Below are 15998 nucleotides of genomic sequence, written 5' to 3'. Positions count from 1 at the left end.
ATCCCCAGTTTTGAAGTAAACTGGCATCTTAAGTTTTTGATCCTCTATTTGGTCTGTTAGGAGTTTGAGGAGAATGGCTTTTTCTAGCCACAGTGCTTAATGTAACACACAGAGCAACATATTGTATAAATATTTCCCATAAACCTAAATATCTGGTCCTGTTGAGATCAGAAGAAACCCCTCTGATTCTCTATAAAGATTCTTCCATGAAACTAGTTATTGGCATGCACCCCTCTGGTAGAGTTCTGTCCGTGCTTCACACTGAACTGTCAATGTAATTTACTAGTCAAAGTGGAAAGAAAGGAATTCAGAAGGTGCTCAAGAAATCCAAGTTGGCTTTCCTTGCTCTTAAACATGAAAAATAATGTTTTGAGGTACTAACGTACCTCTGAATTAGTTCCATGTAATCAAGCAGTTGCATAATCATACAAGCTAGCTGCATCTTGTTGCTTTTCTTGATTTTCCCCCCCCCGTGTACATCGTAAGGCAAAGGATATATTTGGAGAGTTGGTGTCAGCTTTAATTTTGTTCAAAGCATTCATGTATATTATTACCCTTGTTTGTTACAGGTGGAAGTACTTAAATTTGATTTTAGTTTTAACTTGCAAGTTTTTTTTTTTAATTTTAAGTCCTTCTATGACTGAAGCTGAAATGACTTGTAGCTATGGTATCTGTTTTTGTAGTTCTCACTTAAGTGTATTTTCTTCCTTGTTCTAGGTTGGGATGTTGACTATAACTACTGATAATGAAAAGGTAATCTGTTTTAAATGTTATCAAAGTACATCTGGTAAATACTTCAATTCTGATTCTGTTAAACTTATTCCAAAGGTCTTATTACCAAGAATACTGTCGTATAATGGCATGATTCACCCATGTGGTCTATATACTATATGTTCAAGTTTCTGAAATCCATGTAGTTCTTAATTTTCTTCTTCTGTTTAGTGAACTGTTATCTTTTATTCATGTAAGCAGTTTGGAGCAGTGTGAGCTGTGGTCCAGGTCTGTCCTCTGTAATTTGAGGAAAGCATTGGTCTGTTTGTACTTCAGTAACCCTAACTGCATTCCAAGCCTCAATTCTTAACTCTTGAGGACGGGCTCAGGCTGCAAAAAAGTTGCTGTAGTGCCTGGTGTTTAACACTTAAGTACAGGCTATCCCAAACCAGAGATCACACCGAAAGAAACTTTAAACCAGCTGTCAGACTAAATGTTAACTCTTTATTTAGCACTGCTATAGTGTAATGCTTGCCCTAGCAGGAACTTTGTAGAGTAAGATTCAGTGCTTTCACTTTTCTGATACTGCAGGGAACTGATGTGTATTTTATTTTACTCCTTTTCTTCTGAAGGTATGATTAAAAAGGGGATGGGGGCCAGATAATAACTGATACAAGTTCTTAAAAGCTACTGCATAGTGCTGAACTTGAAGGTAATGACAAGTCATGTGAAAGCTGCCTCTAGTGGGTTACTCTGTAACTTACAGTAAACTGATGAGTTGTGGTTGTTTTTTTTTTTTTTTAAAGTTCAAATGTCTAAAGAAACTTCTGGAACATGCAACATTAGAAATAGTTCTGACTGTTGTGAGCTTCTGAAATTTAGTTACGTGAAGGAATTCTTCCTTGTTGGGAAAAGCCAGTAAGTTTTTACTTAGGTGAAAGTAGTCCACTTCTGCAGTGGATTTTCATCTTCATCAGAGACTTGATATGTTAAATCAAGCTAACTTCTTACATCTTCGGTCAGCTCTTTGTCCTTTAAGGAAGTCTGACTTTAAGAGTCACCATCAGAGTGACAAATTGCAGAGTGATGTGCTGTAATTTGTCTGTTTGTGTTTGGGGAATTTAATGCTTTTGGGTAGAGCAGCCAGGCCTCAGGAGGGAAGAAGAGAAGTCGGTATAGAGGACAATGTTGTGATGCAAGTATTCAGTCTACTAAACATAAATAACTGTCTACTTAAATTTTTGCATTGCCAGGCTCCAGATGTCGAGTCTCGTGAAGACCTGATAAAAAACCACTATATGGCAAGGATAGCAGAACTTACATCTAATCTGCAGCTGGCTGACAGCAAATCAGTACACTTTCATGCTGAGGTGAGCATGCAGGCAGTGTCTATACTGAAAACAGTAAATCCCTTTTTGAACTTTCCACAGGCAAGTGTTATGACAGTCAGTTTAAATATATGGAACATAATGTTTCATAAAAATCTGTTCCTGGAATATGTTTTTTGGATGTGTCTAGTATGCATAAAAATGCATACTGTAGAACGAGGGGTTTTTTTTTCAAATCCTTTGGTAGCCTTGTCTTGGGTGTATTAAGAAGTATAATGTGTATCATGTATAGGTTTGTTCATATAAGCTGAAGCAGCTGGCTTTAGTTACCAAGCTAGTTTTGACTTAATCTTAAAGTGATGCTGGTGTCATTCAAAAATATTTGTGTATCACGAAGTGATGAAAAGAGCTTTCCTCTGAGAAATTGTTTCTTAGGCGTGAGTTATACTTAACTTCAAGAATTAACAAAACAATTCATTGTGTCTATGGTTTCCTGTTTTCATTTCAAATCATGAGGTAATTCTTCTTGAAAGTAGTGGCCATTTCGATTTGTGTAATTAACTGATGTGGAATATACCAAAGCTCCAGGCTGACAGAGCAAATCCTCTTAAATATTTTTTTAAATGGTAGATGTTGTGGTTTAATCCCAGCTGGCAGCTAAGCCCCACACAGCCGCTCGCTCACTCCCCCCTGGTGGGATGGGGGAGAGAACTGGAAGAGTAAAAGTGAGAAAACTTAGGGGTTGAGATAAAGACAGTTTAATAGGTAAAGCAAAAGCTGCACACGCAAGCAAAGCAAAACAAGGAATTCATTCACCACTTCCCATCAGCAGGCAGGTGTTCAGCCATCTCCAGGAAAGCAGGGCTCCATCATGCGTAATGGTTACTTGGGAAGACAGAACGCCATCATTGCAAACGTCCCCCCCTTCCTCCTTCTTCCCCCAGCTGTATATGCTGAGCATGACGTCATATGGTATGGAATATCCCTTTGGTCAGTTGGGGTCAGCTGTCCTGGCTGTGTCTCCTCCCAGCTTCTTGTGCCCCTCCAGCCTACTCGCTGGTGGGGTGGTGTGAGAAGTAGAAAAGGCCTTGACTCTGTGTAAGCGCTGCTCAGCAACAACAAAAACATCCCTGAATTATCAACACTGTTTTCAGCACAAATCCAAAACACAGCCCCATACTAGGTACTGTGAAGAAAATTAACTCCATCCCAGCCAAAACCAGCACAGTAGATGACATGGTACGGAGGAACCATCTTTCTCTGATATTTGAGCAATGTATGAAGCGAGTTGTTTGTGTTGCTTTTTACTTATGAAATATTTCCTAGTAATTATGTGAAAAATATGATCTTTAGAGGATTGGCAATATGGTAATTCTGTAAAATGAAACAAAAAATTAATATTAACTATTACATTACCTTTGCTTTTAAAAATGTGCACAAGCTCTGACTAAGTTTCTTGAAATCTAAGGATTACAGAAAGATGGAAACATCTAAAGCAATCAGTTAAAGATGGCACAAGGCAATACTCTGGAACTAACTTTCCTCCCTTTTACCCTCCCTATCCTGTTCTGATTGGCAGTGTCGAGCACTTGCCAAAAGACTGTCTTTAGCGGAGAAGTCCAAGGAATCGCTCACGGAAGAGTTGAAACTAGCTAGTCAAAACATCAGTAGATTACAGGCAAGTAAAATGTTATATAATGTAATAGATGCATTTTGTAATCATGTGTAAGGGGAAGTTGGAGAAAAATTAGAACCATTGAGCATGGTCATACCTTTACTAGGTCCTTAGTTATGTGATGTAAAAACTCTAATGGTATGTAGAGAAGACACTTAAATAATCAACTTTATACCTGTGATTTGAAGTGTAAGTGGAACATGCTTGCAAGGAAAAGGTTATAGTAGCCAAGCCTGTGTGTTAGCACATTTGATGTCAAGGCTTTTTATGAAAATGGTTTTTTTAATGTCAAAAGGTGTGGTTGTGTGACTGATTTCAGATGATACACTGAATTCTCAATCCTTGTTAGACCTGGGACTGAAAGTCTTAGGAATGCCAGGGTGGTTTTTTTTTTTTGAGATGGATAGCTTAATATTAAGCAAAAATAACTTTGGGGTAATCTTTAAGAAGCCATTGTTAACAATAGATATAAACTCCTATGCCAGACATCCTGTGAATGTCCTTTCCCTTTGTCCCTCCCCTCCACACAGCTGAGAGAGGAGCCAATAGTAAAATACAGTATATATAAATATTCAGTTCATAAATGTCTTTGTTTTCTTTATATTTAGTTCATATCTTTATTGCTCACCTGAGATGGTGAGTACCTAAAATGCTCCATACAGGCAGTGAATATAATGATATACACTTAAAAGAATTGTTCATAAACACAAAGTGCTCTCTTGATTTGTTCCTTTAACAAATTCCACAATCAATATCCAACTCAGCACGAGATGTTCATCTCCAATTACATATTAAACTTCCTAAGAAAAGATAGCAGGCGCACCATTCGTATGTTTATTAGTCTGCATAATATTGAATCATAGAATTGTTTATGTTGGAAGGGTCCTCTGAAGGTAATCTGGTCCCCTCCTTTGATCAGAGCAGAGAGAGTTCAGATCAAGCTGTTGAATCGGGAGTTTCCTGTACAGCCATGCTGGCCTTCTGCCACAATTGCTGCATTTCCTAAGCATTGGACTGTTCTTTGCTCTGTCCTTGCTCATTCAGCTTTCCTGGGCCCCTTTAACTTCCAGGGCCGTTTTACCCGGGATCTTGCTAAGCAGACCTTGAAAAAGCCAAAATCTACTCTTCTTAAATCTAGGGTTGCTGTAATTCTACTATTCATCTTGCTTGCTTCCCTCAGGATCTTAAATTCCACTAACTCATGGTTGCTGCAGCCAAGGTTACCACTGGCTTTCACATCCCTGACGAGCTTTTCCTTACTTGTGAGTAACAGGTCCGGCAGAGAGCATCTCTTAGGCCTGTTGATCACTGGTATCAAGAAGTTCTTTACCACAGTCAAGAGAACTCCTGAATTGCTTGTATTCCACCTTGTTGCCCTTCCAGGAGATTTCAGAGTAGTTATTATCCCTCATGAGGATCAGGCTCTGGGGCTGAGAGATTTTTATCTGCTTGCAGCAGATGCCTGCCATATCATCCTTGTTGTTCTCTGATCCGTACCTGTGAGATCTTAATTGTCTTCAAACCACTCCTTCACGTAAAGCATGATTTCTCCCCTTCTATCCTGTTCTTCCTAAAGTGTCTGTATCCCTTCATTGCTGTGTTCTAGTCATGCACACTGTCCCACCATGTCTCTCTCATCCTAGAGAGATCATAGCTCTGCAACTGCATGTGGATTGCTGATTTCTTCAGCTTTGTATGCCATGTATATTCATGTACAGGCCATGCTCTAACTCTATAAACTTTACTTGTTTCTTGGCTGAAAGCAATGTTGGAAAATTTAGCTGTTAGTCTTTTATGTAAGCCATAAAAAGTGGGGGGAAAAATTATGAAGGAAACAGAGCAAAAATAAGGGAAACAGACCATGCATGAGACTTCAGGTAAAAGAAAAATAGCTATTGACATTCTTTCATAAAGTGATTTTTTTTAATGGTTTAGCTTAATTGCACACATTCGGCATCAAAAGTGTAGATTACTAAGTGGAGATAGAAGTTGGCTGCTTTGCCAGTTGTCACTAATATTGAGCAAAGGCTTCTGGTTATTTTTTTCCCCTTAGGATGAATTGATGACGACAAAGAGAAGTTACGAGGATCAGTTAAGTATGATGAGTGACCATCTCTGCAGTATGAATGAAACCTTAACTAAACAAAGGGAAGAAATTGATACACTGAAGATGACTAGTAAGGTAAGTTGCCAGGTGTTGACATTAGTCACTGGCTGCAGTTTGGAGATCTGTGGGTTGCATTTGGCATTCCTGCAGTACTACCCTTTAACAAACCAATTCACAAGCTATAGTTCTTATTCTCGGCCAGTTGGAAAGAAAACTCCAAACCTGGTCCTGCACATTTCAGTGAAGAAAAAATTCTTGCAAAACATATGTGTGGGAAAGAACAAACACTTTATGTCACTGCTTCAAAGTAGGCTTTTAAAGTGTACCCTCTGATGGAAGATCAGCACCTTTTTTTGTTTGTATGTGGTGAAAATGGAACTATTTGCAAATCCAGCTAATAATACTGGGTGTTTAACTTATTGGGAGGAGTGTCCTTTCTGCACTCCTCTCTGGGCTGCAGCATACTCTGTTCTTGGCAGCTATTCTTTTTCTGTTTTATTTCCATGTTCTAGCTTGTCTGTGTCTCATATGTAGGAATGAAAAAGTTGCCACTTACATTCTTCTGTGAACTGAAAATGCACACTTAAATTCTTTTCCAAGCAAGGAGTCTACCCATTTATCAGAAGCAAGTTTTTGACTTATCTTTATGTTAATGATGAAAAATACAGAAGTCTGCTGTTCTGAGCAGTCAGTGATTAAACCATGATATATCTTATTCTGATGGTTCTAGGGAGGAACAGATGTTGTGAAGGCCTCTACCCTTCACTTGTCTGGCTGTGAAACTAATAAACTAGTATTATTCTCCTTAATTGTGGAATGCATGGAGGAAGCAGGTTTCACTGAAGGGTTAAAAAAAAAATTAAAAATCCATGTTTTGATTAAAGGTCTCATGATGGTGATTTTTATTTTTTAGAGTAAATTCTTCCCCCCCATGTATAGAACTGTTTTCCTTCAGATGTCTGAGTGTTTTGACTTGGCATTGTAATCTTTGAAATTACTTTTCGATGTATAAGCTCTTGTGTTTTTAGAGGGAAGCTCTTGGCTGCGTACTGACCATAGCACTTCATGTTTTTATAAAATGTTTTCTGGAATTTTTCACTTGTTATACTTTTAAGACTTGATGTGGTACTCTGTCTGTAAGTAGGTACTTCAGAATCTCACAACAGTAGACACGGATTTTCAAATGTTACCAAACGTAGAAGGCAATTCGGCTGAAATCAAAATGATGCAGTTAAAGCTGTTATCACTTGGAGAGAGTTGTTGGTTAGATTAAAAACAAATGTTATCTTAAGGAAATAGGAAGACAGAATTGCCAGCAAGTAACCATTGCACAAAAGTTTATTTTAAGCTGCGTTTGCTTTGTGGAATTGTTGTAAGTCAAATGTGAGTTGGTTAGCTGTAGAACAAATTCTTTTCTAAACTTGGAATATTCTGTATAGACCAAGTTAAAGTTAAACTTATTTTGGAACAAAATGATAGGGTGGGGGATTGATTTTAATTTGAGGCAATTATCCTATAAAGTTTATATTTGAAATATCACTTAAGAGTGAATTATGATTTGACTTGCCATCACTGCCCTTACGATATTAGTGGTGTTAATACAATTGAGTGTCTTCAGACAATCAAATGTCTTTTTTCCACAGGTTTCAGTTGAAGTAAGGTACTGTTGTGCTTATTTGAAATATCTGGTACTTTACTCTGTTATGCCTGTAAAGACAGAGGGATTTTCAGGGCAAGCAGTTACAAGCTTCCATTATTAAAAGCCTATGGACTGCTTATTTTCAGTTTGACTGTACTTCTTTGTTTGCTGTACACGTAAATTGTCAGACATCAGGTTTTGTGTTATCTGTCTAGATTTTCTTATCTGAATTATATGTTCTGTTCACTTGTTTCTTGTTGCAGGGAAATTCTAAGAAGAACAAAAATCGATAGCTTACAGCTAATCAACTGTCTTCGGAAGCTGCTGCTGCACAGGATGCAGATAGTGAATGTTCATTGTCCAATTCCTGTTTGTTCTGGGAAGCAGAGGGTGGTATTGGGTCTAGTAAAAACTGATTTGGTGCTGTAAATGGCTTTAAAAATATTTAGAACTTGTAACAGATAAAACAGAAGTTAATGTTGGCTCTAAACCAGGAAATACACACTCTGTGGATAATTTATATAGTAATTACCTTCAGTTTTTACTGTGCACTTTTTAAAACCAGGTTTTAATTTCATGTAATAACTTCAGATTTTGTATATTTTCAAATATGATTATGCATTAACAAATTTGGATCAGTGCAGTAGTTGTCTATTTTAGAGTTATACATTAAATTGTCAACATGTGTACATTCCTTTACTTGTTAATAACAGTTCAAAGATTAGTTTTGAGACTTTTTTTGGCCATGCAAGCTGTGCAGTTACTGTAAATGTATTATTCCTGTTCTCAGCCCTTTTGAATTAATTGGAATTGTGGCTTTAAATGATTTCTATAAATTCACCCAAGTAAATGGGATCATTATTTTATTTTAGACTGCAATAGTGGAAACTTGCTGCTTGTATTTGGCACTTTGGATTTTGAAGTGAAGAGCACAAATAGCTGAATTGGGATACTTGTATGAAATTGCTTTAAGCCCTTACTTAGGCATTTTGTTTACACATATGTGTATATATTGGTTGAAATAGCTGTTTAAAGCTAGAGGAAATTGTGATTGTAATTTGCCCCAAGAGAGTGAAACAATATGTGTGTAGAATAGATCAGCTTACTGTGCTCTCTTACAGTAAAGAATATGAAATACGTAGAAGATTTAAACACTGAATTTGCAAAAAGTCTTCATGGAATTAAGTCCTGATGGATTCACTGGGGGGATGCACATGGCTTTTCCTGTGTTTTGGGAAGTTCGTGAACTTTAGGCCTCTCCTAATATTTTTTTTAAGTGAAGTCTAGTACCACAAGTTTTCACAGCACTGATTTTTTTTTTTTTTTATTTTTAATCAGCTGCTGTGCTGCTCCACACTTTACACTGATCTTCTGTTCCATAATTTGCATTATAGCACTTATGTGTCCCATAAGGGTTTACTCTGATATCAGCTGTGTCGATATGTATTATTAGTATGTAATAATAAAATCAACTACATGAAACCAGCTTGACTTTTCTTAATTCTGGTTATACCCAGGTTGCACAGTGTGGTATTGTGGTGAGATGTTAACAGCTATTCCCAGTGAGGTGAGCCTAACGAATTAGACCAGTTTAGTTACTCTTAATAGTGCTTCTTTCTGTTTGAGCCAGGCTGCATTTCTGTACCTAATGCTGCAGTGTGCAAAGTACACGGAGTCCATGCTGGCATTTCTCACCTTTTTGTCTGCTCAAAGGCAAACAAGCATCTGATCAGTATTGATTGCAGCTGTGGAACTGTTCTGATACAGTTTTTCCTTTTAATGACAAAATGGATGTGGTCATGAAACTGGAGAGGAGGGAGAGGAGATGGGGAGAGCCTGCATTGTTTCTTACTAGCATCATTTTGAATTAAAAACTACACGGTGGTGCTAATGAGGGTTGGGAAGTGTTTACTTTTCTCTCTAACCATTTTGTTGAAGCAGATACAGCTTCAACTGTTTCAGTTAGGGTTGGAAGCTAATTGCTTTCTTCCAATTCTTTTGAAGCTGCCTTTTCTGAGGACTTTCATCTTGCAGTGAAGGTACCAATTCAGTTATTTTAATTCTCTGAATCAAATTGCTGAACTTGTTACTGATGCTGCTTCTCATAGGTGGCTGCATTCAGAAAAAGGTTTTGCTGATGCCATTTTTGACAGACCTAAGTAAAAATGTTTTAAAGATTGAGTGTTTAGAAAATGTGCATAAAGAAGTTAAACGTATCTTATCTCAAACTATTTTTACAACAGAGTATACCCCCAACATCAAAACTGGAATTAATATAAAATGTATAGGCATTTAGGTACAATTCCAATGTATGTTAGTTTATCAACATTTTTTCCTTGCAGTATCTATTTGGAAATGTATTTGGGTGTCCCCCTCAACAATCAGCAGCTGCCTTCAGTTTTTCAAGGACATGTTTTCAAGTAAGTTCCAGACAATCGTAAACTATCAATACACAAAAATAGAATCTTGGAAAAAAATTTAAAATGGTGTTTTGGATACTGTTATTGTAATGCTGTGAAGGGGCATAGTATATTACATGTAACCCAGTGGGATTAGAAACTGGAACAAGTGGAAATACCCAACTAGCTTGTGCTTATCTGCTAACCAGGTCGTTCTGAATCAGTTTCTGAATATCTCAAATGCTCTTAAATATCTAAATTGTTACTGAACAATGCTATGCTATTAAAAAGCTGAAGGCTGTCTTCAACATTGCAGTGAAGAATTCATCTTTGAGACAAAGTTTTCCAGAAATATGAATTCGAACTACTTTGTCTATATGAAATGGTCTGTGCAGATTATTATGGAATGCCCAAAATTTGGGCAAAGAAATTGTACCAATACTGGAATTAATGTTCAAAAAATTACAGTGTGAATGCTTGACTTCCTAGTTGATTAATCAGGAAACTAATGACAAACTGTTGTAAGGTAGGAAAATCTTTAGAACAATACAGTGTAAAACCAGGGTTAAAGAAAAATCCTCATGCTAGTTAATTTTTTTAATGGACAGTTCATTGTAACACAAGTTTTTAAAGCATTTTTAGAGTGCTTAATTCATTTCTCAATAGTTTTGGGCACCTGGTGAATAATCTCTCATACCCATGAATAAGTGACCAATTCAGGTTTTCCTGAATTGCACTATTTCCTATTATTGCGTTTAGTAACTGGATCTTCAAAAATTCTTTCTGAACTTTGTTTTAAACCTATACTAACACTTTCAAAGATTTCAAAATGTTTAGCTATCCTGGATTTCTGAAAATACATCCCCAGTAACTATTCTGTGTGTTCAAAATAAATATTTGCTATTACAAAGAATGAATTTAAGTTCAAGATTGCCCTTTTAAGAACTACTGCTTCATGAGTTTTGAAAGTACCCAAGAAGCACCAAATACATTGGCTATTTTAAAAAGCCTTAAGCTCTTACAGGTCAGAGGTTTCCCTGCCTGAAAGATTAACTTCTAAAACAGGAGTCTTAGGCTGACATCGTCATAAGCTGTGCAAGGGTGTTATTGCATTGCTGTTTAAATAGATGCAATTATTTTAAATTGTTACATATGTAACTATAAATCTGTGATTTAAATACTGATCATCTTAAGTGTTGATTTAAAAATGGTGGTGTTTGTAATGTCTTTTGCTAATTCCTTCAGATTCATTCTTAACCAGCTTAACATTTCAATAATATTGGTGCCAGGATCTTCACACTAGTTGTGAATCTGGTAGCACTCCAAGCAGCATCAGTATCAAGACTGAAACACTTTGCTTTCCCATCTTTGTTGAAATGCATTGGCTATTTATACAGGGTATTTTCCCTTTTTACCAAGCTAGCTTCATTTGTAATTTGTACTTGTAATCCTGTTGCTCTTTCTACTCTACCTTCCTGCACTGACAGATGAGTTGAATTTTTGGTGGGGAAAGGTCTCTGGCCCAGCACGTTTCCTTGATGCTGACTTTGGGCACAGCAGGGGCCTGTCAGTCTTCAATAGTGCTGACTACCACTCCAAAGAACAGAATTGCTCAGACATCCAAGGCATCAGTTGCAGACAGGAAAGGAAATAAACTTTTTATCCACATATCACCTATGATGAGACTAGAGAAGTTATCTACTGGCTTGGTTGAGCAATGTGAATGCTTTTTTTATATAAATTCAACAATATATTAAACTTTGGAGAACCATCTGGCCCTGTAAAGTGGGCAAACCTGTTGTTCTTTAATACAGTATGTATGTAAGGTAATTTGAGAGCACTATCTTAGCAACAGCAGGGTCATAATAAAAATAAAGCTTAGTGCAGTAAAAAATTGTAATTGCTACCAGAGGTCTGATTACTTCCTCCCACAAAGGCTAGATGCTGCTTTATTAAGAATGCTTGTTCTGTCTTATTCTGCATTTTCTGCTTCTGTTACTACTTGCAGTATTACTCAGCAGTGAATTAAAACCATGTTTGTTTAGAAGAGGCCATGTTTGCCCTAATTCCTGAATATTTCTTTTAATCAGAGAGTTAGAAACTTGCTTTAACTATAATTGTGTCTGCAGAACTGCTAGCTTGGTTACAGATGAGGACAGAGAAGAGCTTTTGGGGACCTTTATAAACCAAGGCCTGATTGGGGCTATGAAATCTGCCACATGGAAACTTGCCTGGGGGCAGTTCTCATTGTCTGCCTCTGCTGTGTGTGTAGGCAGCTTCAGACATGTCAATGCTAATTCAGAATCACTCAGCTTCTTACAGAAGCTTCGAGTGCAAATACTTGCATCGCTGCAATACTGAGGTTATGCAGCTGAGCCGCAAAATAAGAAGCGTATGATTCTTGTTGGGCTTAATTTGCATGGCAAGCTACCATGCTAACAGCCCTAGAAGAATTTTAGTTTTGAAGTTTTTATATGTGAAATTGCAGTGATAACAGTAGAAATCATACTTTATTGGTACCAGTTTTAATTCTAGTTCCCCCTGTAAGTCCAAAACTTATAAACTGATGAGGTCTTAACTAATGAAGTAGCCTCTGAAATCCAGGCCTGGTGTCAAAACTGTATTTATGGTCTCCCATAAACAACACAGCTTGGTCCTGAGAAGAGTTAAAACCACAAAATTAGAGAGTCCAGGTAATTTCCAGTCACTTTAAGCACTATGGATTCTTCTATGAATTGACTTGGAAGCTAATCTGTGGTGGCACGTAGCTTCTTGCAAACTTGCTCTGTATAAAGTTTATTGCTTCTGAAATGAGTACGGGGGGACCTTAAATCTCCACCCCCCCCCCCTTTCTACTACAAAAAGAGTCTTCATCCTTGTCGCCCTCCCACTAAAGCTTCAAGTTTCATTCCTCTCGGACTTAGAAGGCTTCAATTTGTGCTTTATTCAGGAAAGATTATTTTAATGAAGTTATGAGCTTGAAAAAGTCTGAACTGAGAACTTCAGTGCAGTTTCATTAACTGCAGCCTTTGGCATAAGGAACAGCTGTAATACTGGAATTGGTGCTGCACCCCTAATATGCTTTCTACATAGTGACTTTCAAACTGCATATAGCGTATGCAATGTTGGATACAGCAAAAATTTGCCTTGGGGGGGGGGGAATCAATTTTACCAAAAGTTTCTTTTGACATCTGGAAAGTCTGGCTTATTTTCAGTCCAAACAAGTAGATGATAACAAGTTTCTCTTATATTATCGACCTAGCCCAGGAGGTCAAGAGTATTTGAAGCCAACAAGCACTCAATCTCTCACAAAAAGAACACGAGTATGCTAAATTTCTATAACCAATTTATATGTAGTGAATATACAGTACTAAACCTCACAAGTTTAGTACATTCACTATTTTTTTAATAGCAATAGTACTAAGTGAAAAATGAATTTATTAAATGGGAGGGAGAGAAGAATTCTTACTTTTGCATTTTGGTTTGAATTCTCAGTTAAGATGGACTTTTGCAGAAATGTGTTGCTAAAATAAAAGGCAAAGTAGTAGAGCAAATAGTTAAAGTAAATCTAGAAACGAGTGCTCCTCTGTCTCCAATTAAGAATATTTGGTTCTAGCGAGATATGAACTAAGAGGTTTCACTTTTGACAAAATAGTCATAAACAGTAAACATTTTATAAAAAGGGTAATATACTGCAAATCATGTTAAGATCAACATATAGTCAGCAATGTAAACTGACTTTGATAGCATTGTAAAATGTTGAATGAGTTTAGTAACTGCCTGGAGCAATATATAATACTGTATCTGTATGTGGAATACTCTTCAAACTGTATTTACAATGGAAATAATTTTAATAGTTCTAATTTGTCCTGAATATGCTATTTATTAAAGTCAAATTATATTAAGGACTTTTAAATCTCAGTATGTTACCTTTATTTTCCTCTACTGCTTGAGTTTATATTGCACTGAATTATTTTGGAGGAAGAGAAAATGATAGCAGAATTCACTGGAGAACAGTCTTGTCTTGAAAATGTATACACTTGTTTCAGCAAAGGAAAAATCTCATCTATTTTTAGACAAATGCTGACCTTGATAAGGAGATACGAGAAATTAATACCCTTCCCACTTGAAAACCATTAGAAAGGGCTAATGTGGAAGCTAACAGGCAAAAAGATTTATTGAATGTTGTGCAGGAGTACATGAGAGTCTGAAGGACTCATTTTGGAGTATGTAGAAAACATGAGAAATTAGAAATACTTTCTAATTTCCTGGCATTTTGGCGCAACAGGAGGTATTGATCCTCTGGTTCCCTCTGCCAAGAGGCTGGGTGTGTCCTGGGAGAAGGCAGAAGACTCACTGGGATGGAATTCCAGAGGGAAGAGGTTGAGATCAGCTTCTGGCACCTCCAGGGCTACACGCTGGGGTGAGGGTGGCATGCGGAGCTACCTAACCCCGTGCTTGCCAGGGCTGTGGCTTTGCGATCTGAGCCTGGAGGCCTTGGGCTGGCAGTACTGAAGAAACACATTGAAAGAGAGAAAAATGTACATGTAACAATTCACTGGCTTGCAAGTTACACATTAAATTATGGTGAAAAAATTCCAGGTTATCAGAAAAGAGCACTATCCTTTCTTTCCCCTCTGCTGTCTATGTAGGAGATCCTCAAATCCTTCCTCTGTGAACTGTTGCTGACCCTTATGTGATATTAAGATGGAAATACAAACAGCAGCAAGATTCTGTCAGAAGCTGGTAGGTAGCAAGCCCTCAGGTGAAATTATGTATTATCAATGTAAAATTCATTGGGACAGTAATTTTAACAACCAGTATCTTACCTGGCTTGAAATGATAAACACTCGTGAACAAAGTCCTGGCTAACTATATTGGGCACTGGATTTTTTTTTTAATTAAGGTAATAAAAATGGAAATTTTTAACCAAGAATGGCCAATGTTTTTCCTAGTGCAACTTTTGTAATGGCATTAAGCTTACAGAAGAATTTATTTGTAGGGAAAACTGTTGAACACTTCTATTGCGAATGCAGACAGCCAGAGCCTGAATAATATTTCCCATGCATAGAGCAAAGAATTAAGATTGCTTAATTTTCAGAGAAAACATAAAAAAAAACTTTTCAGAGAAGATAAGTAGGACAAATGAAAGCAATTTACAAAAGCACATCCCTCCTTATTCTCTTTAAAATACAAGGGAAAGTTCAACAACACTGAAAAGCAGTGAAGCTAAAATGGACGGATGATGCTTTACAAAGAATTCTGGATGCATTACACGAGAAACTGGAGCTCACTGCTCTAAGTGAGCTACCACTGCTAGCGGTAGCTTTTCATATGGGCAATTTGAGTACCTGCATTCCCTGGCAGCTCTGCTCCACGCCCCTGGGAATGCTCTAGAGGGTTTTATAGGTGGTTTCCCCCTCTTCATCCTACCCATTCTATCTATGTGTTCTGTCCTTTTAGGAGCAGACTTCCCTCATGGTACCTTGTCACCTCTGGTAGGTGCACTCTAGAGATGCCCAGTGTAACGGATAAGAAGGAATTTCTGTTACTTAAGATCATATGACTGTATTATCCTGTTGATAATGAAGCCATTTTCCAAGCCTTGCGCTGCATGTCTTTGGAGGAACTCCTATCTCCAGAGGAACTTTGAAAGCATGAGGTAACCTATCCTCTCTTGGAGCTGGGAGGTGCAGAGGGTGAACACAGGGCAAGGCCTGGCCTGGACTTGGTCTTCCCACATTGCAGCTTGGTCTTTCCATAGCTCTGCTGGTTTTTAGGAAGGCTTGGCAATTCTGATGGCCTACCTTGAAGAAAAAGTGATGCTTTACCAAGATCTGCAGGGTGTTGTTGGAAATGCTGTCCTTCAGTGCTGACAGAAGTCTTTGCTGTCTCATGCTTCTCAGGGCCACTGCTCATCCCACCTCACGCCATTGAATTTACTGGAGCCTGCCTCAACTCAATTTCCAGAAAAGCCTGTCTGCTTTGGCATGACTTTCTGACAACATAAGAACTTGTAAAACAGTCTCACTAGTTTCTCACCTCATGGAAAGTCAGCCTTGGCACACCTCTGTCACGTGACAGTGTCTTGTATCCTCACCAGAGGCTGCCAATGTGCTTCCTCCAAGCCTGTTCCCCA

The 15998-nt window shown here is 37.7% G+C and overlaps 1 protein-coding gene across 3 annotated transcripts in view; it reads left to right on the top strand.

The window, feature by feature from the left end:
- PPP1R21 (protein phosphatase 1 regulatory subunit 21) overlaps nt 1–8936 on the top strand; it is a 34267-nt gene extending 25331 nt beyond the window's left edge. For all 3 annotated transcript variants that reach the window (XM_050894333.1, XM_050894334.1, XM_050894335.1), the window contains exons 18-22: nt 718–753; nt 1965–2081; nt 3619–3717; nt 5768–5896; nt 7724–8936. In XM_050894333.1, coding sequence (XP_050750290.1) covers nt 718–753; nt 1965–2081; nt 3619–3717; nt 5768–5896; nt 7724–7753 — 411 coding nt within the window. In that variant the 3' untranslated portion in view covers nt 7754–8936. The remainder of the gene's footprint in view (nt 1–717; nt 754–1964; nt 2082–3618; nt 3718–5767; nt 5897–7723) is intronic.
- Nucleotides 8937–15998: the final 7062 nt, after the last annotated feature.

Source organism: Gymnogyps californianus, chromosome 3, assembly GCF_018139145.2.
Source record: "Gymnogyps californianus isolate 813 chromosome 3, ASM1813914v2, whole genome shotgun sequence".
Lineage (NCBI taxonomy): Eukaryota > Metazoa > Chordata > Aves > Accipitriformes > Cathartidae > Gymnogyps > Gymnogyps californianus.
Note: the sequence above shows the minus strand (reverse complement) of the source record. Positions and strands in the feature narration are given on the sequence as shown.